Below are 27820 nucleotides of genomic sequence, written 5' to 3' on the forward strand. Positions count from 1 at the left end.
TGCACAAGCGAGGTTTCCGACTAACTCTTTTCTTTCGATGACTCTCAGGAGGTCCCAACCCTTCTCGCCTGACGCGTACCCGAACATAAAAGAAGAAACACTTGAAAACTGAAACTACTGATACTAGAACATAACTTAACAAACACAAGAACCAATACTATGAGACAGTTGTTATTCCCATTAATTGCCCTCCCAACCTGGTCAAAAAGAAATTGTCCATTACAAATTGATTTTCAACCCCAAATCCCACCTGACCTTGCCTTTACTTACCGGTCTACCATTGCCTTAACCTTAATTAATTAAGCCAACATATTTTTATTTTTAAATTGTAAACTACAACATATTTTATTAAAATTTAAAAGAGTATATAACCAAAACTAACAATTTATTTCCTTTTCTTCTTTTTTTTTTTTTTTTATACTAATAAAATTCAGAATAATACTAATAATAAACTTAACGATAAATCTTACAATACAGTATAAAGATATTCTTTTGTTTTTAAATTTATTTTTTTCAGCCGTTACTTTTTTTATAATTTCTAATTTGTATATATGTTTAACTTTACTTCAATCAAACAAATGATCTTTCCGATTAACAATCTCCGACTTTATATATTTCTTCCCTTATTCAGAGCTCAAATTATAGAATTTTTTCTTATATATTTATTCCTACGGTTTTCAAATTTTCTGAGACTTAAAGGAGCTCCCTGAAGTTCACTAATCAAATCTATTTCCTTGATCTTTCTTGCTATCATTAATTGTTTTTTTTTGCTCTTAATTTGAGCACTAATGGAATCATACATATGTATGTTTTTTTTTTTTTGGGACTCGCTATATATACAAACTAATATATTATTTTTTTTTGTTTCTTTTCAGGCTGTTTTTTTCTTATTTTATAACACAGATACAACACACTCACGTAACACACAATATTTTCACACAATTACACAACTCACATATATTAAATCTATCTTAAAAAAAAACTAAATTCTATAATAGCTATTTTTTTAGATTTTTTTTTTTTTTTTTTATTATTTCTTTTCTTATATTTGGCACCTTTATCTATATCTTTTTTAGCACTGTATCTTTGATATATTTTGTGTTTCCTTTCCAATTAAGACAATAAATATGTTCTATACCTTAATTTTCAGTGCTTTTTTCATTTTTCTTTTCAAATACTGGTAATTTAAAGATATTCCTGCAACATTTCTCTTCTCATATTTAAAGTTTTGGAGAGTCTCAGGACTTTATTTAGATTTACAATAAATTTGTTACCTGGCTATTCCTCTTATGGCTGTCCTTTTCCTTTTTTGAGAACATACAACAATTTGCTCCTTGGACACAATATTTTACTTAGTCCCAGTTTATTCCTCTGTGTGATTGGGAGAATAGCCAGCTATGTATGTGCAACAGCACAAAAGAAATTTGGTCACCAAAAAAAATTCTTGTTAATTTTGAATTATTTCAATGTATTTAACATCAATATTAAATATCTATCAATGTTTTAAACACGAAATTTCTTATACAAAATTCGCAAAACATTAAGAGATATTAGTGTTGATTGTAAAATAAATATTCACATTGAAATTATCTTAAACACTTACGTTTTTCTATTTTTCTTGTTATATATAAAAAAAATTATTAAAATTTAGTTTTTACACAAGCATTTATAGGGTAACAATTTTTCTTTATGCTTCACCACACACTCGATATATGTTGATAGCCATAAGACTTGTAAATTAATACTGACCTTAACTCAAAGCATATCTCCTATTATATTATTTCTACTATATATTTCCAACTTCTTTGCCGCCTATTTTCTTTTCCAACATACATAAGTAAATATTTATCAGCCTATTTTCGCGCCGCTTTTTAAACATGGACAGCTCAAATGTTTTTCCCGCTGTTTTTCATCTTACATAGGGAGTATATATTAAATAAGGTAAAAATTTAAATATATTAAATTTTCCAAATATCCAATATTTATTTTATTATTAGGCCTTTATCCCCTCCAGCTTTATTATACCGCCTACTTTTCATACTACTCCCCCTTATTCTACCAGGCTGTCAGCAATTTTAGTAACATCAGATTGATTTCATTCATAACATATAATTTAAATAATTTTCAAATTTTCAATATTATTTTCAATGAAAATACAACCCTGTTACCTTTTAGTACTACTTTTTTATACTTACTAAACACGTCTACAAATATTTTTACTATCAGCAAAGATGCATTTAATAAGGAGCACAGCTGATTACAGACCTAGCATGCGATAACGTCAAACTACATATATAAAAAATATTCGGCGGATCACCATTATGTCAAACTTCATATATAAAAAAATAAGTGAATTCGCTTGTATTTATTTCAATTCGCCACTGCTGTCACCTTGTTCAATACGCCTTGCTATCAGCTGTATACTGCATTTTCTTAATTGAAGACGATTTTCAGCACATAAACATGTAAGTATCAATTATACACATTAATTCTTTTGCATTTATTTTTCCTTACAGGATTTGGACCAACTATTCTGGCCTTCGGAATCAAGGTGGTAGAAGGTATCGTTCCAGAATTATTGTTTCTCCCTTAATTAATATTTTTCTTCCCTTTTTCTTTTCTTCACAGGTAAATTCACATCAAAAATCCACTGGGATTTGGGCAGGAGTGGTGGCTCCATAGAAATAGGCCCTTTTCCATTAATAATATTAGAAATCCACTGGGATGTGGCAGGAGTGGTGGCTCCAGATCAATTAGCCCCTCCCAAATTAACATCAAAAACCACTGGGACTTGGGCAGGAGTGGTGGCTCCAGAGAAATAGGCCCTGTTCCATTAATATTATTAGAAATCCACTGGGATGTGGCAGGAGTGGTGGCTCCAGGTCAAATAGCCCATCCCTAGAAAATTTATTACCATTTGGGGGACATTGAGGCAATAGGTGTCTCGTCCCTGGCGTTCCCTTATGGTACCCCCACGCAAAATTTTTTTTTTTAAGGTCAGAGGCGGGTGCCTAAGGGGTAAAGCAACGCCTCCTTGCCAGTGGCGTAGCTGCCAGACGGGTTTGGCTATCCCACCCGCAACAACTATATCTGATATATATATCAGATATATCATGATAAAAATGTATAGACATAAGGTTACGTTACGACGTTTTTTATATATTTCATTGCGTTTTGCATTAATTGGCTGTTTTCTTGATTGAAAATTGAAAAACCAACTTGAAAGAGAAATTGAAAGCATGTTCGTTTCAATGCTTAATAGTGTGAGTGTATTAGTAAAAAAAAAGTGTGAGTGTATTAAAACTTGAAAGACAAATCTTGATCGTGTCAATGCACTTGTGTTTGTTGTGGCGAAAAATACAACAAACCCAAAAGGAAAAACAACAACAGGCAACTTGACAGTCTTTTAACAAAAATAATATATAAATTCGCCTTGCCCCAAGTTAGACAACTTTTTCTTGACAACAAACTTCATTAATTGTAATGATATTTGTCAAGTATAGACATGGTGTTATAAAATTAACGAAAGGTCTACGTCATTCCATATTCATGAAACGCCTAAACATTGCGTCAAATTCTGAGTTGACATTACTGTTGCTCATTGATGAAAAAAAAAAACATAAACAAAAATCATCTGCTGTAGACGTATACCAAGATAAATTGAAGAGAAATGTAAACAGTTTTTGTTTAATTATTTTGTTAAAACGGTTCGTAATTGTTAATAAATATTGTTGAAAGTACTACCAGTTGTAGATAAATATTAAAAAAGAACTAATTTTTAAATAATAAAGATTTTTCAAAGGCAATGATATAAAATTTATTCGTAGGAATTCGCTTGTCGTTCGTGTTTTTTTTTCACAAAGAAAATTTCGTATTCTTGCCGAAAAAGAATTTCATAAAATTTCAAGTTGCAGAAGACATTTCAATCAGTAATGATTATCTGCAGAAATCATGGATAAAATAAAATTTAAAGTTATTGGTGTATTGAAGGAACGAGATGAGAAAATAAACAATTTGGAGTGGACAAGGGAGTGGCTGAAGAAGTATCAACATGAATTTCTCAATAAGGAAAACATACGCAAGGAGCTTTTATTTCGCAGCAATGAGATTTACCATTTAAATTGCTTTTTCAACATTACGGAAAAACAGTTTCGTTATTTGGTCAATATTTTGGAGCCTCTAGTCACTATTTTAGAACCTCATCGGAAGAAAAAATCATTTAGTGCAGAAGAACGCATTTCTATAACTCTGAAGTATTTAGCAACGGGTAAGTTTTTTTTTTGTTTAATATAATGCAAAGTAACGGGTGTGATAATCTGAGCAATGGACAGTGGAAAAACTGGAATATAGTTTTTGCAATTGGGTCTTATGTAAAATATATTCAAACGTGATTTGATAATTATATATGTACATATTATTATTCCTTGACAGAATAGGATGATATTTTTGGTTTTATTGGCAAAGTGTACGAAAACTGTATAGGTATTTTAAATCAATAAATTTTTACCTATATCTTGTAATCGGAAATATTAATATAACTAGTTTATTATGTACCACAGGGTAACATTGAGACGAGACGTAATGGTCAAAAACCTATGTCTGTTGTCAAACCCCTAACTCATGCAACAACAAAATACATGTTAGTTAATATATTTTGTTATTGTATCAAACATATGGTTCGTTGGATTTCTGTTTGACAAAACGGAGTGTCTTGACTCTATGTACTATAATTCTCTATTGTATTTTATTTCACCATATCGTAAAAATCGGTCTTGATTTGTGCTGAAATGAAAAAATACCGAACAGAAATTTTTTTTGTCGCTCTGTGTAATTAGAAAATATGGACGATTAAAGATAAATCTGTATGCTGTGTGAATATTTAAGTCCGCAACTGTATAAAATAATGAAATTTATATAATACCGATACCGAAAAACCGCAGCACCTTCAAGTATCAATGATTCCAGTATTATAATTTCTATTGTAAAATATTTAATACCTTATTTAAGAGGAAGTATTTATCGTCACACTTATTAAATATTCCACAATTTTCTTTAGTTAAAAAGAACGTGCAAAAATATGAGCTGATAAAATAAAATATTCGTTTTGTTAGCCGTGATTAGTGAATGGTATGAAAAGCTAGAAATCGATTATCGACTTTTCGATCAACCATTTTTCATTTCGATTTTTACAGTCGATTAATCGAACCCAATAATCGACCTGCATTTTTGGGAACTATAGCAAATGACCCATATTACGGATTAAAATCATATTGTGGAAGAGTATTATAACTCCTTTATGTTGAGGTGCTCATTTTATAAACCGTATCGGCAAACATTTGACAACAATTTTATGGAAACAATTTCGTAGCACTTTTTATAAAAATTCCTTAAGTTTTAAAAAAATTTCGCATTAAAAAATGAGGTCCTCCGTGAATATTTTCCGATGTCAGCTGAAGATTAACATATTGCATATTTTAATGAAAGCAAAAAACGTAGGCAATACTAAAAATTACGGAATTTTATATCTATTTCGATTAATCGTAATAGAATCGATCACGAAATAATCGTTTTTAGACCCTGAAAATCGATTTTCGACCATAATCGAAATCGATTTACCATTCACTAGCCGTGATATATCGCAGTAGGTCATTAAGTCTAGACCCAGATAACTCAACAACGGTGGTTAGTATGAAGTAAAGTGCTGCACAAGAACATTCATATGCTACTCAAGACATTCACTAACACAAGAGTTACTTCAGATCGTTGGGTATTTATTTACAAAATTAATGAGTGTGAATGAGGAACAATAACAAGCAACGACAGAACAAAACAACAGAGTATAGAATGAGTATTTGACAATAAAGTTGAATTCACCCATGTGTTTCTGAAACATTTTTTGTTCGGAACAATTTTTTTTTATATATAGTTTGACGTTCTATTTTTGAGAGAGACTTCAAACTACATATAAAAATTGGTCCGAACGGTCCGAACAAAAAATGTTTCAGAAACTCATGGGTGAATTCAGCTTAAGAGTAAATATACAAATAGTTAATGGTATGTGATTTCAGGTCACAATGAAGCAGTGCACACCGAGTTTTTTTTTATTATTAAATGTTCGTGTATATAGGAATTTCTAAATTCTAGGAATAAGATTTTATTGTTTTACAAAATAAAACAAAACGTAAAAACTGTACCACTTCCAAAAAAACAGCGAAAAAGCCCACATTAAGCCACACACATTGAAATGCATACATAGAAAAATTCATTCATGAAACCAAAAATAATTCGAATGATTCAAATAATTTTTGCTCACAGCATTGAAAATGTAAAACATATCCGCGGCAGGGCATGGTAGCATACGATCGTATACATAACAAACTCACATTCGTTTTATTTTTGATGCGCACAATACTAATTCACTTTTCAATGTGTATGTGATATAGAGTACAAGCGTAGGAATTTTACAGAATTGTCGAGTGAAGTGAAGCAGGTTATTCAGTGAAGACGACAAAATGAATGTGCTCGTGCAGCCCTCTAGTATGAAGATGCCCAAGAATCTGTTTCTCTTGACAGTTAAGTCCGGGCGTTCGCAGAGAAAGTGGAATACCGTTTCCTTTTTCCTTGTCATTGCAACTACGACAGTGGTCGTTAAAGCGTAGTTCAAGTTAACGTCCATGCCTGTCCAGCTCCCAGTGACCCATTAATACTGCCAGCAAACATGATATAATCCCTTATATTAGTGGTTTTATACTAGCATAGCATAGTCCGTTTTTCATCAAAAGATGAAAACATTTCCTGTGTCTGAATTACGCCATATATTTTCAGCATTTTGAAGATAGTGTCTGAAGATACAACCTCTAATAGTCCCTAAGGAAATTGCAACTGAAATAGCGATTTAGATATTCAAAGCAAATTCCAAATTATTAGTACCTATGCGCGGGGACCCAAACTAATGTAATGGCAGCCTGACAGCTCTTTCTTACACTAGCTGACCACTAAAGATGTAGTAGTATAGGAATCCAATGGGAGAAGCGCCGCATGACTGTCCACAAAAAATACCGATATTGCCACGAATACTGCGGTCATATTTTACCTTGCATGATTGTAAATATTTCAGCCAAAGGATCTCAATATCCAACATTCAGATGCATTAAGAGGTGGGCATTATTGTATATGTCAATAGGAACAAGTTCAGTATAGTGATATGACAAACAAATTTCAGCTTAAACGTAACAATACGCATTTCATTTCAATTCTTTAGAAAATATCTTAAGTATTAGCCTGGCGGAGAATGGAAATTTTGCATTACAACTAATTCCAAATAATGAACTGAAAAAATTTGTTGTTCATAAGGAACAAATTATTACTGATATAAAAATTCTTTAAATCTGTTAAGAAATTATATATTTGTATTCTAGTAAAGTTGCGCCCTCACTAAATTAAATGGTAATATGTATACATTTTTATTGAGTTAATTAGATTTTTAGCCATTTCTAGCATTTTTTTTTAAAAAAAAATTATTTAAAACGTAAGAAATATGTATGAAAAGTATTATAAATTTTCCCATATAAAATGAGAGTAATTTTCCATTGATATCTCTCTCCTTCCGTTCTATGTGTTTATTCTATGATCTTGGCTGTAATCTATAATTATAGCTCTTCAAATGAAAATGGTTGATGGAAAAATCGTAAATCGATAATTAGCTATTCATAACATTCACTAATTTGTACAATTTTATTTTCAGGTGAAGTCAACTCATGTCGCAACTATTGCTTTCGTGCATCAAAGCCTGTCATTGTCAAAATGATTGCCGACATTTGCCAAAAAATGTATGAGCTATTAAAAGATCAGTATCTGTACTTGCCAAAAACAGAAGAACAGTGGCTAGGAGTTGTGAATGGCATGCAGAAAAGTCATCACATATCCAATTGTCTGGGCAACATAATAATGCGTCAAGTATCATTTTACACGCCACCCAATCAGCCGGTACGGCCCAAATCATTCCAGAAAGACAACGAGGAGGACAAATCTATTCAAAAGCCGCCGCTTATATTAACCACAATAGTGGATGGGAATTACAATTTCCTATATGCGGATGTTGAAAAAACTAAAGCGAAATTTTACGATCAAATATATGAAAAGTCGAAAATTTGCAAACTTATTGAGGATGGATCACTTGCTGTACCTAAAACTGCGTCAGCTTTGGCGGGATCCCTTAAACATTGTGATATTAATCCATATTTCTTTATAGGCAGCGTGTGTCTGCCAGACAAACCATACTTACTATCAAAATCTCAGTTGCCAAGTAACAGTCATTTTGACAATACACCCAATTCTCCGAATTTGAATTCAGCCGGTCAGGAGACAAATGACACTTTGTGCATCCTCTCCAACATGTTTCCAGTATTGGCCCAACCATTGCGCCTGTGTGAAGCAGATGCACAAAAAATCATAATGGGCAGTGTGGCTCTTTACAATTATCTGCGTAAAAGTGATGCTGACTATTGCAAACTAACCAATAAAATCATATTGCGCGCCAGTGGTGATAAGCTGTTGGCCGAAGATGATGACTGCATACTCGTTGACAACGAAGATGAACGGAAGGAACGTGAAGAGTTTACACCAAATGTATGTGTTTCAACATGCTTTCGCTCGTTGAACAAACAGCGCAATGGCACTTCCGCCGACTTTTCAAATGGAGATATGATTCTTTAATGATTCATTTTTTCCCAACATAATATAGTTTAAAAAATATTTGCTTCATTTTTATTTTTATATTTATTTTTATATTTATTTTTATATTTTATTTTTTGTTGCATGTATATTTGTCTGAGCTGTAAATGAATCATTAAATTTTGAATTAATTCGCGAATTATTTCTGCACTGAATTAGCAAATTTTGAATTAATTCTTTTCACACATAAAAAGAAGAATTTAATGAAATTTGAGTCAATTCAAATGAATTTGGTAAAAATGAATTGCAATTCATTTCCAAATCCAATGAATTGCAATTCGTTTCTAATTCAAATGAATTTGTCAAAGTGAATTGCAATTCATTTGAATTGAATAGCGGCAGAATAGGAATTGAGTTATTAGTTATCGGCGAAATTCTATCGGAATGGGAATATTTTGTTTATTTACTAAAAGAAACTTAAATTTTTATTTTTCATTCCCTCTAGATCTGCTCTTGCATTTCATTGATTGCAACTCATTTTTGATTTCATTCATTTGAATTGCAATTCACTGTTCTAATTATTTGAATGAATACAAACGAATTGGAAATGAATTTCAATTTACTTTAACAAATTCATTTGATTTGGAAATGAATTGCAATTCATTTTACAGATTCATTTGAATTGAAAACGAATTGCAACTCATTTTTACAAATTCATTTGAATTGAAATTCATTTCTGCCTAATTCGTTTGAATTCATTCAAATTGCATTCAATTATTTTTTGTTGTGAAAAGAATTAATTCAAAATTTAGTTAATTCGTAACGAATTAAAATCAGAAAAGTATGATTCATTTACAGCTCTGATATTTATGAACTAAATTAATACATACATACATGCGAGAATTGTGTACATAAATATTTTCTTAAATTGTACATTTTGTTAATTTAATTCTAATTTATATTTTATAATATTATTTTTATATAATTCTTTTTGTTAGCTAGATTTGTTAATGTCGTAGATAAATACACATGTATTTCTCTATGGTTTGTGTTCTGGCAAATATTCTATTATACTTTTGCATGTTTTCCAAAAAAAATGCTTTCAGCAATAACTCGATAAGCCATTCGAATTCGAAAACTGATTCATTTCGAATATAATTTGTTCTCAACTTACAAATCTAAGCCTCTGTTTTCATAAAATTCATGTATTTTTTATAATTCTTTAAAATGTTGAAGTCGTTTCTTCCCAATTATTAGTCTTATCGAGATATTGTAGCAAGCCATTCAATTATTAATCTCATTATTGCTGATTTTTTAATTGAATACTGTTTATATGGTTTTAAAGCAAAATCTAGAATTAAATAACTTTGTTTCTTTATAAAAAAATATATTATTTTGTAAGAAATATGATTTTGTATCCCTTTATGTACTGAAAACTTAAGAGAATTTATTATAATTATATATGTAGTTAAAGGCAACAAATAAAAATTATTGCTTAAAATATTTACATACGTAACATAAATATATAAAACGACCAAGTTTTTGAGTCTTTGAGTAAGAAATTGTATTTGATTGTTATATGGATGCAGTAACGAATTGAAATTTAAATACGAAATGACTTTAATTTAAAATACATATGTATAACTTAATTTGCTTGAGTTGCCTAGTGAAAATCAATGAATTTGTACCCCGAATATTTCTACAAGATCCTTTTCTTTTTTGAAATAAAAATAATAATAATTCATTAATAAAAAGCATCTCCTAATATTACAAACTTATTAACTTGCTTATTTATTTAAATGATGAATTAATTAGTAATTATGTACTTCATTATTATACCCTTCACCATGCGTGGCAAGGGTATATATGTATAAGTTTGTCATTCCGTTTGTAATTTCCACATTTTTCATATGCGACCCCATAAAGTATATATACTCTGGATCGTTATAGATAGCGGAATCGATATAGCCATGTCCGTCTGTGTGTTGAAATCAACTTTCCGAAGCCCCCAAATAACTTACATACACGATTCATACATGGCTGAGATATAAGGACAACCTCGATTTTTGACCTATATCTGGATTACTAAGTCATTAATATAGACAATATGGATATCTAATGCAAAGACCTTTGCAACGACGTATATAAGACCATAGTAAGTTGGACCTACAATGGGTCAAAATCGGAAAAAAATATTTATTAACCCGAATTTTTTTTTCATGAAAAATTTTTTTTTGGCATAAATTCTTTTTCCAAAAAAAATAATTAAAGAAATTTAAAAAAAAAATTTTGAAAAAACTTTTTAAAAAAAAAAAATAAACAATTTGGAAAAAAAATTATAAAACATTAAAAAAAAATTTTGATTTTAAAAATATTTTTAAGTATAATTTGGTGAAGGGTATATAAGATTCGGCACATCCGAATATAGCTCTCTTACTTGTTTTTATTACATGTTATTAAGACACTGAAACTAACGGGACTGTACTTAAGTTATGTTAAACATGAAACAAATTTAGCTTTAGGCAATGATTTTGTTTTTCATTTAGATAATAATACTATAATAAACACTCGGAGATGATTCATTGCGATGTGAAGAGAAGAAATGTAATGTATGAAGTTAGGTGAAATCAAATCCCGGTCTGAAGGACAGAAAATAAGTATAGACGGGGACTCTCCAATTCCAAGTACATATTTAAAATAGCCAGCTTATTCCCTCCATAAAGCTTAATAGATTACTTAGATCATCAGCCCAATTATGAATAAAAAATTCCCCGGGAGTTTGTTCCGCGGGAGATTTTTCACATTGAATTTGAATGGGAAAAATGAGAAAAGGGAAAAAACTCCCGGGGAATTTTTATTCATAATTGGGCTGCATATCTAGCTATATCCCTATAGTTCATCGTGGAATCTACTCCCTAATCATTTTTGTTTGGGACCTTGTAATCTAGAATAGTTACACAATATGTGTTCTACTGATTCTAGCTGCTCAATATCCTCGCACATCCTACAAAAGTCCTGTGTGCCAATATCCCATTTACCAATAGACTTGGCTAGATTGTCCAGGTTTTTTGATGCCTGTCCAGTTTCAAGCTAAAATTTCATTTGTCCAGCTAAATAGAAATTTACAACAATAATATCTATTTTATTTATTACTTCAAATTTACTTACTACTAATTAGTACACAGTAATAACAAGCAAAAAAGTGTATGTTTTTGTTGAAGAAATGACAAAATAAATGCCAATAAGTTTTATGGGAATACGTGTCATATGGAATTTTTGATAATGATGTCAATGAAGAAGAAAAATGTAAAAATTAAGGAGTATCAGAAGCATCTTTATATTTTATGCAAAACATAATGCAGGAATTTCATACAGTTTTAGAGTTGCTCGATATAATGACCGTACTTATACATAAATAGCCTCAAAAGTAGAATAAACGAAACAATTTTTGGCACCAAATTTAACAGAATTTTGAAAAAAATTCGCCTAATGAACAAAAAACTTTAAAGACTGAAGAAGAAGACTTAAAAACAGCGCACAGTGGTTTAGAAACTTTTTTTTTTGGAAATAATTCGGTATCTCGGGAACTATTGGAGATATTATTACAAAATTTCACATGGTTAGAGCTGAGGTGTTTTTGAGTTGAATTACATTTGTTCAGCTTCCTAGGGGTAATACGGGCCAGTTTGTGCCCCCTCAAAGTTGGTCACCTCGGGTCTCAAAATTTTTAAAAAAATCCCCAAAAATTCATTTATGATCCGAATGAGATGAAATTTAAAATATAAATAGTCCTTGAAGAGATATTTAGGTTTATTTATTTTTTTTTTTAATTTTGCTCGATTTTCTTTTGCTTTTTAGATATGGCGGCCCTACGGAGGGTCGAATTTTTTTTTCAAAATATCAGCTATATTGGCAATAAAATTCTACTATTTATATTTTAAATTTCAGCTCATTCGGATAATAAATAAATTTTTGGGGATTTTTTTAAAAATTTTGAGACCCGAGGTGACCAACTTTGAGGGGGCACAAACTGGCCCGTATTACCCCTAGGAAGCTGAACAAATGTAATTCAACTCAAAAACACCTCAGCTCTAACCATGTGAAATTTTGTAATAATATCTCCAATAGTTCCCGAGATACCGAATTATTTCCAAAAAAAAAGTTTCTAAACCACTGTGGACTGGTAGATAGCGCTTTCATTACTGCCCCACAACTCAGGAACAGGCTGATGGTTTGACCCAAATATTCCGGCAAACAAAGTAAGGCCAATAAAAGCATGAAAGGATTTGTCTCCAACCCCCATTAACACGAAGCCTGGTTATGCCTTAACTAATAGTTATACTGCCGGTTAAAATTATTTTTGTATGAAAACTGTCAGTGTAACTATTAGTTAACACATAACCAGACTTCGTGTTACTGGGGGTAACAAAAATAAAAAGTTTGTACAGCTGTCGGTTCACGGTTCAAAAACCGAAAATTTTAGGAGGCTTCAACAGCCTCCTTCATTTTCTAGGCACGCAACCTACATCAACAAAAAGGTTAGAAATAGGAACAAGGTCCTTAAAGCTCTAGCTGGCACCTCTTGGGGCATGAACAAAGAGACGATTGTAGCGACATACAAGGCGATTGGTCGCTCTCTTCTCAATTACGCTGCCCCAGTATGGACCTCATTCCTTAGCGACACCCAATGGCGAGGTTTACAAACGGCCAAAAATAATGTTCTCCGGATCGCAACCGGTTGTGTCAAGATGACGAATGTGGATCATCTACATGAGGAGACCAGGTTACTGTCGGTCAGACAACATAATGTGTAGTTGGCTAGACAGTTCCTGTTGGCATGCCATCTGCCGAGTTACCCCAACCATGAGATTCTGATGCAGGTTCATCCCCGGATGAACTTTCGATGCTTTCGCAGCGACATCCAAGACGTCATACCATCGGACGTCAACCGATTGTCTATTGCAAGTGCTCGATATCGGATTGCGAGAGACAATTACCCAGGCATTCAAGAACTATAATAGCACAATTAAGAGCCGGTTGGTTCAGTTTCCTCAACTGCTACCGAGAACGAATCGTTCCTGGCACTTTAAACCGTTGCCCCGCCTGTCATCAAAGTCCTCACGATACAATGTACTTATTTAATTGTCCCACCAGGTCTACAAATCTGCGCCCCATAGACCTGTGGTTAAGACCATCTGAGGTGGAGCAGTTTCTCCACATTTAAAATTTTTGGGAAAATTAGTTTTATTTATTTCGCCCCCTTAAAAAACTGCATGAACCTGGAAATGGTAACAAGTTTCTTACTTATCAATAGATACATCTAACTGCCATAAGTCACCACATTAAATGTTAAGGATCGATAGACTTAAATAAATTTGTAGGAATTGGTTTTATTTGACTCGCCTAGACTTCACCAGATGTCGCTAAAGTCAGTCAAATTTAAGAAAAAATTAATTGGATTGCTTCAAGAAAATAATTCTCAAACATTAATTTTTTTAAAAAAAGAATTTAAATTTTTGTTTTTTTAGTTTTTTTAGTATTTTCAAATTTTTATTAAAAATTTTGACTAAAATTATTTTATAATGTTCAAAGAAATAATTTTTTTTTAAAACAAATTCAAAAATTACAAAAGTTTGTTGGAATTTTAAAAAAAATCTTATAAAATCGGACATTTTTTTATTTCGTTTTTTCTTAGTACATACAGTGGTGGCCAGCTATTTAATGAAATTTATTATTAATATTTCTAGTTTCTCAAAAATGTTTTGAAAAATCGGTACAACATATATGGACAAAGATATGTGGAAATACGTTGACCCACCTCACCGAACATCCGCAGTTAATAACATGTATGACCGAAACTAATGGAACTAAAAATACGAAATTTGGTCCGAATATTTTATAATAATAAAAATATAATGATATAAATGTGAGAAAATATGTTTATTTAAAAAATAAAATTTTTTGTCAATTTGTAGAAAAATCTTATGTGTTCGTGGTGAATATGTATGAATTGACACAGTTGAATAAAACACACTTGTGTGTTAAAACAGTCCTCATGCATTCATATTTATTGAAATATTTGAAAAAATAATTGAGAATCACATGGAATTTAGCAAACAATTTTTGTCTTAATTACCTGGCCACCACTGTATATAGTTAAAAGGGCCAACAGTACCAACTTTAAAAAATGCATTTTAAAATAGGTCTAAACAATTTTTACTTAAATTTTGATTGATTAACGAATTTACATGGACAGACAGATAGATGGAGGTGGACAGACTGGCGGACGGACAAAGCTTATTCAACCCAAAAAGTTATTCGGTAAATACTAGGGTATTTAATTAATCGGGTTTCTGGTTTAATCGGTTAACCGAGCAAATAATTAATCGGGGTTTAGATTTATTCGGTTAATTTAAAATTATTCGATTAACCGAATAATATCTATTTTAATTTTAAATTGAAAATATAACCACGAATTTTGTGTACAAAAACATAAAAAAACAAACGAAACATAACAATTCAACCAAAAAATAATAGCAAATATGGTATTTGAGATCCTTTTTGTATACACATTTGAGTTTTTTTATTATTTTAGTGAGATCTTCTGAAATAATCTTTTATAAAAAGAATAGAATTTAATTTTTTTCCTTTTAAACGATTTTTTTCTTTAGATTTAATAAAACTTGAGAGAGTTTATTCCAAACTCTCTCGCTGATTGTAGATGTTGGAGAAATCGATAGCATGATGAAGAATATTCAATATCTCAGTTTTTTTTAGTTTTTTCTAAGCATATCATTGGTGTCCTTTTTGGATTGTTTTAGATTGAATAGTTTTGCTAGTTTCGTTTAGTTTCGTTAAGTTCTGTACATGTAAATGAAAACAAAGTTTTAAATACATGTAAATTAAATATGTCAGTTGTTATTTCACTAAACATTTTTCTTGGATGTTCGAAAAAATATATAATTTTAATTTGAAATTTGTAATTGAATTGGAAAAATAATTACAAAAAAAAGGAATTTCGGTTAATCGAAACAAATTAATCGGTTTATTTATTATTTGAAAATCGGCACTTTTAATTTATTCGAACAGTTAACCGTCCAAAATTAATCGGTTAACCGATTAACGGTTAATCGATTGAATACCCTAGTAAATACAAATAAACATACCAAGTTTCATTACAATCAGATAATTTTTGCAAAAGTTATAAAATGTTTACAATTAAGGATATATGGCAGGACCAATAGTCCTTGCTACAATCACAATAAAAATTAACAAATAGATTGTAAGCGTATAATAAATGCAGATTTTCATGATTTTTAGATCAATTATGTAGCCAAAATTAAAAATTATATTTTTGGTATATGTATGTATATGGGAGGTCCGATTTTTATGGTATATAGTCCGATTTTTTCCAAGAATTTAATTTTTCTTAACTAAGGTATTTTATATTAGCATACCAAATTTCAAAAGTCTACGACAACTCCTTCTATTTTTGTCCCATCGTTATATGTGCAGCGTCCGCATGGACTTCGTCCCAAGTTCTAGTATCAACCAGGAAATTGTGTTTGCATAAGAAGGGAGAGTGTCTCTGTGCCTTATTTATTATCCGTTATATAACTGTACACTTATCATTTACTGATAACGGCTTCTGTGAAACCTACACTACTAATGAGTTATTTGAGTCATTACTTGCAACTTGTGATATTTAAGAAATTACATATTTAAAAGCGTTTGTGGTAAGTGGTAATTATAATTATAAATATACTTGGTAATTATTATTTTTGCTGCATACATATTTAATACTAACGAATGTTTCCTTAAAATGTTGATTTTTCATCAAAGAATTTATAAGCAGCACCAATACACATTGCTTGTGACGATCTTTTTCTAAATGAGCGATTATAAATTAGTTGTGTTCGCGTACTTGATAATCCATATAAGAAAAAATTAGAAGAAAAAAATAGTACTATCAAGTCTCACTTTGTGAATCTAATTATAAATGTCTAATTTCATATTTCTGGGTATATTATTATAGAAAATGCAAAATTTAAAATTTTTAGGTTTATTATTATAAAATATTCAAAGAGTACCATTGCAGTAAGGAAATAGTACCATTGAATATCACTTTTAAATTCGCATTCACTAAACCATAACCCGTTAAGTTTGAAATTTAGATTTGTATATCATTTCCCATATTATCAAATAATTTTGTTTCTATAATACTTAATATTTAATAAATTATCACAAAACCGAAACCGATCGGTTTTTAATTTTTTAAAACCGAAACAGTGTTTTTGAAATTCTTCGATTTTTTGGAAACTCTAGGTCCATTATTATAGGAAATTCAAAAAAGTACCCATGAGAATAAAGAAAAAGAACCACGAAGTATGCCTTTGAATTTTCACTCACTTGGGATCATATACGCCTAATTTCATATTTCTATGTCCATTATTACAAAAAATTCAAAAAGTACCAAAAATCCCCCACTTGTGGTTTCCCACTCACTCGGGTCCATATAAGCTTAATTTCATGGCTTTAGGTTCATTGGTGAAGAAATTACAAAAAGTACCAATCGAATAAAGAAAAAGTGCCAAAAAGTCTCCCCCTAGAATTCTCACTTATTTAGGACCATATATGCTTAATTTCATGTCTCTAAGTAAATTGTTATAGAAAATTCAAAAAAGTACCATTAGAATATAGAAAAAGTACCAAAAAGCCCACACTTGTGGTTTCCCACTCACTCGGTTCCATATAAGCTTTATTTCATGTTTCTAGGTTCATTGGTGAAGAAATTACAAAAAGTACCAATCGAATAAAGAAAAAGTACCAAAAAGTCTCCCCCTAGAATTCTCACTCACTTAGGACCATATATGCTTAATTTCATGTTTCTAAGTTCATTGTTATAGAAAATTCAAAAAAGTACCATTAGAATATAGAAAAAGTACCAAAAAACCCACACTTGTGGTTTCAAACTCACTCGGTTTATATATAAGCTTTATTTCATGTTTCTAGGTTCATTGGTAAGAAATTACAAAAAGTACTATTCCGATAATGAAAAAGTACCAAAAAGTCTCCCCCTAGAATTCTCACTCACTTAGGACCATATATGTTTAATTTCATGTTTCTAAGTCCATTGTTATAGAAATTTCGAAAAAGTACCATTAGAAGAACAAAAAAGTACCTATAGTTCAGTTCACACATTTTGTTACCTAAATCTTATCCCCTATTCCTAGCACTAACTTCACTAAGATGCATATCAGCTAACTTTATAATGTATATAAGTGTAATAATTAAAATATTAAAAAAGTACCATTAGGAAAAAAGTACCAATTTCCCTTTTCCTCCTTGAACACCCCTAAAGCTTGAAATTTAAAAATACAATGTTAAAATAATTATCAAAATTGGCTTAATAATTTCAAATAAAATGCATTTTCCCGATTTTATCCCCTTTTTGGTACCTTTTCATTTTTTTTCAAATAAATTTCTGTATCGTGGTGGGAGCTCATAATAAAATATTCATATGTCTATGTCAAATTATAGAAACAAATATTTTATGAAAAAGTACCAAAAATAAACACAATTTTTATCCCTTAAGGGTTCGAATTTCCTAAAAGTACCAAACTTATATTTTTTATTTTTTGATAAGTAAGGAATACTATTTAAAATTTGTTTCTATGTTTATTGGTTTAAAAGATACATAGGGTGCCAAAAAGTACCAAAATACAGTTTTTACCCGTTTTCTCCCCTAAAATGTTCGAATTTCGAAAAAGTACGAAACACCTGTCAGCTTATTTTTTAAATGGAGTAACATGCAATTTTAAGTTTTTTTGTATCTTTATTAGTTTTGAAGATATAAGGTTACCGAATTTACCCGTTTTTACCCTTTTTTACCCCCTAAACGTTTGAATTTCCAAAAATCCCTTCTTATCGGATCGTTTTGGGGAGGGAGGAACCCACAGTTAAAATTTCATGATTCTAGCTTCAGCCGTTTGGGCTGTGCGATGATGAATCAGTCAGTCAGTCAGTCAGTAACGTTACTCTTTTATATATATAGATAAATGTCTTTGTAAGTTTGTTTGTTGGTTTGTTTGAGCATCACGCCTAAACGGCTGAACCGATTTTATTGAAATTTTGAACATAGATAGATCCTTATTTGGAAGCGTCAATAGGCTTTTTTAATACTTGGACCAGAAAGATATTTAAGGGGGGAAAACCGGTAAAATTGATACCTTTAGTTCTTAAACAATCAAGAGTAAACGGCTACACCGATTTGATTGAAATTTGGAACATAGATATTCCTTTACTTGGAAGCAATAATAGACTATATAGTTTTTCTTAACTTGGACCACAAAGGGACAAAAGAGGGCAAAATTTGTACCACCCATACAAAGTAAATAGTTATTTTCGAATATCTGCAGAACTAAAATTGTGACTATCTTCAAAATTTCTTTATACGAATCAATTTCGTATCACTGTTTGAAGTTTAACTAAAAATGGGACGGATCGGAACAGGGGGTGTGACACCTCCCATACAAAGTAAATAGTTATTTTCAAATATATGGTGAACTATAATTGTGGAAGTCTTGAAATTTAGTTCGAATAGCACCCTTATCATTCTACATGGTTTGGCTGAAAATGGCCGGTATTAAATTAGTGGGCGTGGCACCTACCATACAAAGTAAATAGTTATTTTCGAATATCTGGAGAACTGTAAATGGGAAAGGCTTCAAACTTCATATGAGTTAATTCCTTATCAGTGCAAGAAGTTAGTAAAAAAATGGGAAGGATCGGAACTCGGGGTCAGTCACCTCCCATACAAAGTAATTAGTTATTTCTAAATATCTTGAGATCTATAATTACTAGATTCTTCCAACTTTGTCCGAATAGCTCTCTTATCATTTTACATAGAATAGCTGAAAATGGGCGGGATTGGATAAGTGGGCGTGGAACTTCCCATACAAAGTATATAGTATTTTCGAATATCTGCAGAACTATTATTGCGACAGCCTTCAAACTTTTTACGAATCAATTTTTTATCAGTACATTAAGTTTATCCAAAAATGGGACGGATGGGAACAAGGGTGTGGCACCCCTTCTTAATTTCTGGCATAACAGGACACTGGCATCAACGTAATTTACACAAAATTTAAAGACTCTTACAATTAGATTCACTTGATATTCGAATATTTATATATTTTATAGTAACAAAATAACTCATTTGAAGCATTACTTTAACTATTATAATAAATAGCTTTCATATCATTATAAGGAGTCTGACTAAAAATAGGCGAATGTCTTAAAAAAAGCTTTAATATTTTTTAAAATCACAGGATATTTTTTATACCTTCAACGGCATAGTATGCAATTAATCACAAACATGAAATTCCGATATTAATTATATTCATTTATTTGCTTATAAAATCTTTTCACATTTTTATACCCTCCACCACCATAAGTGGTGAATGAGGGTATATATAAGTTTGTCATTCCGTGTGTAACATTGAGAAATATTCATCTGAGACCCAACAAAGTATATATATTATTGATCCTTATGAAATTCTAAGCCGATTGAGCCATGTCCGTCTGTCTGTCCGTCTGTCCGTCTGTGTAAAACACGCTCACGTCCAAAATACGCAAACAAACTTAGTAGAGTTGCAAGAAAAATGTTTATTATTGTCCTAAGCAGTTTGGTATTGAAAATCAGCGAAATCGGTACAGTGGAACCAAAGTTATGAATGAAAATGTGGGACAACCTCAAAAAAAAATTGATAATTTTCACATATTTTTGGACATTTTTTGTAAATATATTGCAGCTAATATCATACAATTTTGCACTCGTTACTTTTATGATAAAAGGAGTAACTCTGGTGAAAATTATAAGAATCGGTCCATGATTTCTCCTAGCCCCCATACAAATTTCTTCCCGAATATGGTTCTATGGTCTATAAATGCCTACAGAATAGGAATATCCACATAAAATTCAGCAAAAATAAGTTTCGTGGTAAAAGAAATTATACTACAAAATTTTTCGTGGATCGGCCCATATTTGACCATAGCCCCCATATAAAGTACACTTCCGAAAATCTCTTAAATAAGCATAAATGTCTTATAAATATCGCTATCAAGTTGAAATTCGACATGAATAATCCCCATATATTCCAAAATCGCTGTACCTAATTCTATGAAGATCGGCCGATAATTGGTTATAGCTCCCATATAAGGACCACTTCCGAAAAACACATTAACCTACATAAATATCTAAAAAATATCAATATCAAAACAAAATTTCACACACATCCATAGTTTATATTTAGAAATCATACTACTGGATTTTGTGAATATCGGTCCATATTTGACCATAGCTCCCATATAAGGTCCACTTCCAAAAATCAGTTAAGTACTCATAAATCTCTTATAAATACATTTATCATGCTAAAATTCTACAAAAATAATACGCATATATATAGATATCACTGTACCAAATTTTATGCAGATATGCCGATAATTGGTCATAGCTCCCCTATAAGGCCCATTTCCGAAAAAAGATATTAACCTTAAAAAATATTAAAAACATATCGATATCAAAATGAAATTACGCACAGATCCAGTAATTTGAATCCAGTAATCATACTTCTGGATTTTGTGAATATCGGTCCATATTTAGCCATAGCTCCCATATAAGGTCCACTCCCGAAAATCACTAAAATCCTCATAAATTTCTTGCAAATATAGTTATCAGGTTGAAATTCAAAACAAATTTATTCAATATATACAAAAATCGATGTGCCAAATTTTATGATGATAGGCCCATAATTGGTCATAACCTCCATATAAGAACTTCTTCAGGAAAACACATTACCCTGCACAAATATCCATAAAAATCTACACTACTACAAGATTTTTTAAATATTGGTGCATAATTCGGCATAGCTCCCACATAAGGTCCACTCTTGTTAATAGCGTTGTTTATATGAAATTCTACAAAAATAACCCTTAAATACTTAGGACCATAATAGGTCATAGCATCACCAAAATAGTACACAGATCAGTAATTTATATTCAAAAATCATAATACTGAATTTTGTGAATATTGGTCCATAATTGGCCACAGCTCTCATATAAATACATAAAAATCACGTAAAAATATTTTATGACAATCGAATCATAATAGGCCATAGCTCCCGCATAAGTCCCACAACCAAATATTTTGAAATTTGACCACATATATTTGTATACCCTTTTTTATACTCTGTTTCTTCGCTTGTGGTTAAAAGGGAAAAATGTTGATCCAAACATATTAACTAATTATTAAGCATATAAATTGTTAAATTTCATTTCATGAGGTCCAGACTTAAACTCGACAACACTTCCCCTTTGCGGATGTGAAATTTCATTAAAATCGGACTAAGGGTTTAGAAGTTACAGATTTATTTCCCACTTTTTTTTTCTCATACCACTGTGCGCCACTTTGACACTCAGATATTGTAGATCATTTAACCCAGTTCCAACAAACTGTTTACGGTTACCTATGTAAGAAAATAATAATTTACACGAAGATTTAGAAAAATTAAATTTAGACGACAATTTCTCAATTAAAAGACAATAATTAACTGTGTCAAACGTTGTAATAGGAATTTCAGTTATAAATAACTGAATTAGATAAAATTTTTTGTACATTTGAAATAAAATATCTTCTGCGTAAACTAGTCTTTCTAACAATTGTTATATTATTTCAGCTTTTATACCATCATATTTAGGTGGAGGGTATTTAAGATTCGGCACGGCCGAATATAGTACTCTTACTTGTTTTTATTTTACTTCGACAGGGGTAGCGAAGCGCACCGGGTCAAGCTAGTTTGTCAAAAATAAAATGCACACGTTTATATGGAGACGATTATTTTAACGACAGCACAGCTACACGGCCACACGACTACTCATGCCCATGTAGCCGAATTAGGCTAATTTCTATTTTTATCAACTACAAAACAGAAATAGTGTTGCTAATATAATAAAAAAATGTTAATCAAATTAGTGCTTAAAAAATATATATTTTTTACTTAATTAAGAGAAGTTTCTGATAACCATATTGAAATAAATTAATAACAGGTACATAATTAATTATAACCATATATATATTTTTACTCAAAATAATTGTTTCAATCTTAATTACTTTGGAATTTTGTACGGTTATTATACCCTTCACCTTCGTGAGAAGGGTATATATAAGTTTGTCATTCCGTTTGTAATTTCCACAATATAATTTTCCAACCCTATAAAATATATATATTCTGGATCCTTATAGATAGCGGAGTCGATTAAGCCATGTCCGTCTGTCTGTCTGTTGAAATCAATTTTCTGAAGACCCCAGATATCTTCGGGATCCAAATCTTCAATAATTCTGTCAGACATGCTTTCGAGAAGTTTCCTGTTTAAAATCAGCCAAATCCGTTCATAAATAACGTAGATATGAGCAAAAAACCGGGACAACCTCGATTTTTGAACTATTTTTGATCTACATATATCTGGATTACTAAGTCATTAATATAGACAATATAGATGATAGATATTTCAAAGTCCATTGCAACGATGTAGATAAGGCTATAGTAAGTTGGACCTACAATGGGTCAAAATGGGGAAAAATAATTTTTAACCCGAATTTTTTTTTTCATTAAAAAATTATCCAAAAAAAAATTCAAAACATTTTTTTTAAAAAATTTGGAAATAAAATTTTTAAAAAACAATTTCGAAAAAAAAAATTTAAAAAGTATAATTTGGTGAAGGGTATATAAGATTCGGCACAGCCGAATATAGCTCTCTTACTTGTTATACCCTTCAGCTTCGTGAGAAGGGTATATATGTATAAGTTTGTCATTCCGTTTGTAATTTCCCGTCATGCCCGTCTGTCTGTCTGTCTGTCTGTCTGTCTGTCTGTCTGTCTGTCTGTCTGTCTGTCTGTCTGTCTGTCTGTCTGTCTGTCTGTCTGTCTGTCTGTCTGTCTGTCTGTCTGTCTGTCTGTCTGTCTGTCTGTCTGTCTGTCTGTCTGTCTGTCTGTCTGTCTGTCTGTCTGTCCGTCTGTCTGTCTGTCTGTCTGTCTGTCTGTCTGTCTGTCTGTCTGTCTCTCTGTCTGTCTGTCTGTCTGTCCGTCTGTCTGTTGAAATCAATTTTCTGAAGGCCCCAGATATCTCCGGGATCCAAATCTTCAACAATTCTGTCAGGCATACTTTCGAGAATTTTGCTATTTAAAATCAGCAAAATCCGTCAATAAATAACGGAGATATGAGCAAAAATCCGAGACAACCTCTGAAAATTTCATCAAAAAACACAATGTATTGCATGCTTTGACAAAAAAGCAACAAAACGTATGATTTTGGATGTGCATGCTTTGCGTATTTTGTTGTTGTTTTTTATACAACTAAACGTTTGTTTGGTTGTGTGTTGGTTTTTTTGACAAAACAGCAACAAATCGTATGTTTGGATGGGCATGCTTTGCGTATTTTGTTTTTCTTTTGTGTTTTGTTTCTTTTGGCGTTGTTGTTTTTTATACAATTAAACGTATGTTTGGATGTGTGTTGGTTTCATTGGCTTGCGTATTTTGTTTTTTCTTTTGGTGTTTTGTTTCGTTTGGCGTTGTTGTTTTTATGTTCTTGATAAATTTAGGATGCTGTACGCTGAAAGTGGGCAATGTACATATATACATATATACTAATTATAAAAAATAATACTGCATCCACAACAAAGGTGAAGGGTATATAAGATTCGGCATAGCCGAATATAGCACTCTTACTTGTTTTTTATTAAAGTGGCACCACTGAGTTATAAATTAGCTGTTTACTTTGTAGCTGTCGTCTTTAAAATAATTCAGTAGCTGACACACGACTACAACTGTAACCAGCAGAATTTGTGTTCGTGTAGCCTGTTGTCTTGAATGTGTTTAATGCATAAGTCTTGCAAAGAAAAGAAGTAAAATAACAAAAAACAAACGTTTTAAATTGATTTATAATAAAATACAACTTATTTTTACAAATTGTTGTTCGCGTACTTTTTTGGATATTTTTTAGATTGAGAGTAAATGTATTTTTACGCTCTAAATTAAAGTTATTGGATATTTTTACTGGAAAGTACGCGAACACACTTATTATCACAGATGACAAAATTAGAAGACATCTGCTTTTTTAAAATACATACAGTGAATGTCACTTAAAACCGTACACCATCGTAGTAAAATTTTATTCATTAGTTTTAGAAAGTTGATGTTTTGGAAATATTTTAAAATGCTATTTTTATATTGTGTGTGCTATTACCTATCAGAAAATTGGGTATACCTTTAATTGCCCTTATCCACAAATAAAAAAATTGGGTAAGACTGTCAGTGCCCAGAATATCAACGCTTCATTTAAAATTGTAAAGGCACTAAAAAATAGCAAATGATACCCTACAAAGTATTAGGATTATTTAATATTAAAATTTTTTTTAATTTTTAAAGTTTTAATTATAATTTAATATAATTGTACGAATTTAAGTGAAATATGAATTTTGTGATGTTCTTTAATTTTCATCAATATTTTTTTTAACGAATTGAGGTTTTGTTAACTTTTTTGTTGAAATACATATTTTTTGTTCCAGTTAATAAAATGACTTTTAATTTTTTATATAATCACCTATTATTGCCTGTATAATTTTATAATATTTAAAAAAAAATATGTTGTACGATTTTGAGTGACACTCACTGTACATACATTAAATTAAATATACAAAATGACTAATCGAATCTAATTATCTGACCAATGTGGCCAATTTTCAAAACTTTTATACAAAGCATCTGCTATAGTTGCAACTGAAATTGGGTCCAATTTGTTTGCCCCCACAATTTTGTAATTCGAAGAGAGCTTCTTCTTACGAACTCCATCCTGTAGTAATAGTTTGGTAACATTGAGTTGTTTGTAGGATGGTGACTGCTTCTTGAACGATCCAATGTAGGCTAAACTTATACTGTCATCATTGAAACCTTTTATAACCGAACCTCTATTATCCCAGCCACGGCCTTCATAAACGTTTCCATCGCCACCAATAAGGAAATTATAGATTATGTCATCCTGTTGCTGTGACTCGATGTTGAACGTTTGTATTGTTCGCACCATATATATACAAGACGCCTAAATAATAAAAAAATAAACGTTAACAATTAACAATGTTAATAAAAAGAAAACAAATTTACAGATACTGACCTGACTGTCACATTCTGACGTTCTTGTTGGTATCACTATTACACGATCAATGGGATGATCAAGAGGGACCCATTTGTTAATGGGAGTTTGGGCTAGCCACGAAACTCGAGGTACTATACGCAACACATATCCACCATCTACATTGTCCAGGGCTGGAAAATATATATTTTTATATAACTACATACTAATAATAAAAAGATTGTTCTTACAATTACAATTACATACGTATATGTATATGAAAATGGAGATAAGAGTCAGTGCTAAATTTTGCATATTAAATGATTAAATAAATAGTTTTTCTTTTATACAAATTTAGAACCGATATTGTTGTGTTGCTTTATTCAATTATAAAAATAGACTGTTTTTTTAATTTTCAATGATGTTAGCTTTTATTCTATGAAATTTGAAGCTTTGTCTTAATTAAATTTCAATTTTCTAGCTTTAGATACTCTCCTCGATTACTAAAGAGTAATACCGGTATTACTTATTAAATAAATGATGCACAGTGGTATAGAAAAACAAATAAGAGAGCTATATTCGGCTGTGCAGAATCTTATATACCCTTCACCAAATTATACTTCAAAATACAAATTTTAAATATTTTTAGGTAAACTATGTATATTTTTTCCAAAGTTGTTTTTTTTTAATTTTTTTTTCGAATTATTTAAAATTTTTTAAATTAAAATTTTTTTTTTTAAATTTTAAAAATTTTTTTGGTAAAAAAAATTTGGCTTAAAAAATATTTTTTCCGATTTTGACCCATTGTCCAACTTACTATGGTCTTATATAGGTCGTTGCAAAGGTCTTTGAAATATCTGTCATTAGATATCCATAATATTAACGACTTAGTAATCCAGATATACACTGAATCAATGAAGTCTCCGTACAGACATACTCATAATATAAACTAGCTATTTATGGTCACTTTTCAATACATATTTAAACATTTTTATACCCTTCAGCTTCGTGAGAAGGGTATATATAAGTTTGTCATTCCGTTTGTAATTTCTACATTTTTCATTTCCGACCCTATAAAGTATATATATTCTGGATCCTTATAGATAGCGGAGTCGATTAAGCCATGTCCGTCTGTCTGTCTGTCTGTCTGTCTGTCTGTCTGTCTGTCCGTCTGTCTGTCTGTCTGTTGAAATCAATTTTCTGAAGGCCCCAGATATCTCCGGGATCCAAATCTTCAACAATTCTGTCAGACATACTTTCGAGAATTTTGCTATTTAAAATCAGCAAAATCCGTCCATAAATAACGGAGATATGAGCAAAAATCCGAGACAACCTCTGAAAATTTCATCAAAAAACACAATGTATTGCATGCTTTGACAAAAAAACAACAAAACGTATGTTTGGATGTGCAAGTTTTGTGTATTTTGTTTCTTTTGGCGTTGTTGTTGTTTTTTATACAACTAAACGGTTGTTTGGTTGTGTGTTGGTTTTTTTTACAAAAAAGCAACAAAACGTAGGCTTGGATGTGCATACTTTGCGTATTTTGTTTTTTTTGTGTTTTGTTTCTTTTGGCGTTGTTGTTGTTTTTTATACAACTAAACGGTTGTTTGGTTGTGTGTTGGTTTTTTTGACAAAAAAGCAACAAATCGTATGTTTGAATGTTTTGTTTCTTTTGGCGTTGTTGTTGTTTTTTATACAATTAAACGTATGTTTGGATGTGTGTTGGTTTCATTGGCTTGCGTATTTTGTTTTTTCTTTTGGTGTTTTGTTTCGTTTGGCGTTGTTGTTGTTTTTTGTGTTCTTGATAAATTTAGGATGCTGTACGCTGAAAGTGGGCAATGTACATACATATATACTAATTATAAAAAATAATAATGCATCCACAACAAAGGTGAAGGGTATATAAGATTCGGCATAGCCGAATATAGCACTCTTACTTGTTTTAATTAATTTTATAAAAAATC

General features: G+C 31.0%; 2 protein-coding genes across 2 annotated transcripts; one reads left to right on the forward strand and one right to left on the reverse strand.

Annotated features, from left to right (window-relative positions):
* The first annotated feature begins 3776 nt into the window (after positions 1-3776).
* Positions 3777-9206, forward strand: LOC135954868 (uncharacterized). The gene is made up of 2 exons (XM_065505113.1): positions 3777-4267; positions 7745-9206. Exons 1-2 carry the CDS (start codon positions 3952-3954, stop codon positions 8713-8715), a joined length of 1287 nt encoding a protein of 428 aa, XP_065361185.1. The 5' UTR covers positions 3777-3951; the 3' UTR covers positions 8716-9206.
* Positions 9207-24651: 15445 nt separating this feature from the next.
* LOC135953857 (peptidoglycan-recognition protein LC-like) lies at positions 24652-26246 on the reverse strand. Its single transcript, XM_065503871.1, has 3 exons — positions 26108-26246; positions 25899-26050; positions 24652-25826 (listed from the first exon to the last, which is right to left on the reverse strand). The coding sequence occupies exons 1-3, from the start codon at positions 26169-26171 to the stop codon at positions 25443-25445; spliced, it is 600 nt and encodes a 199-aa protein (XP_065359943.1). The 5' UTR covers positions 26172-26246; the 3' UTR covers positions 24652-25442.
* Between the last annotated feature and the right edge of the window lie 1574 nt (positions 26247-27820).

Source organism: Calliphora vicina, chromosome 3, assembly GCF_958450345.1.
Source record: "Calliphora vicina chromosome 3, idCalVici1.1, whole genome shotgun sequence".
Taxonomy (NCBI): Eukaryota; Metazoa; Arthropoda; class Insecta; order Diptera; family Calliphoridae; genus Calliphora; species Calliphora vicina.

Coding starts and splice junctions, on each gene's coding strand:
- LOC135954868 (XM_065505113.1), top strand. CDS start 3,952: ATGGATAAAATAAAATTTAAAGTTATTGGTGTATTGAAGGAACGAGAT. Junction 4,268..7,744: donor TCTGAAGTATTTAGCAACGG/GTAAGTTTTTTT, acceptor TTTTATTTTCAG/GTGAAGTCAACTCATGTCGC.
- LOC135953857 (XM_065503871.1), bottom strand. CDS start 26,171: ATGCAAAATTTAGCACTGACTCTTATCTCCATTTTCATATACATATAC. Junction 26,051..26,107: donor ATACGTATGTAATTGTAATT/GTAAGAACAATC, acceptor TATATTTTCCAG/CCCTGGACAATGTAGATGGT. Junction 25,827..25,898: donor CGTCAGAATGTGACAGTCAG/GTCAGTATCTGT, acceptor TTTATTATTTAG/GCGTCTTGTATATATATGGT.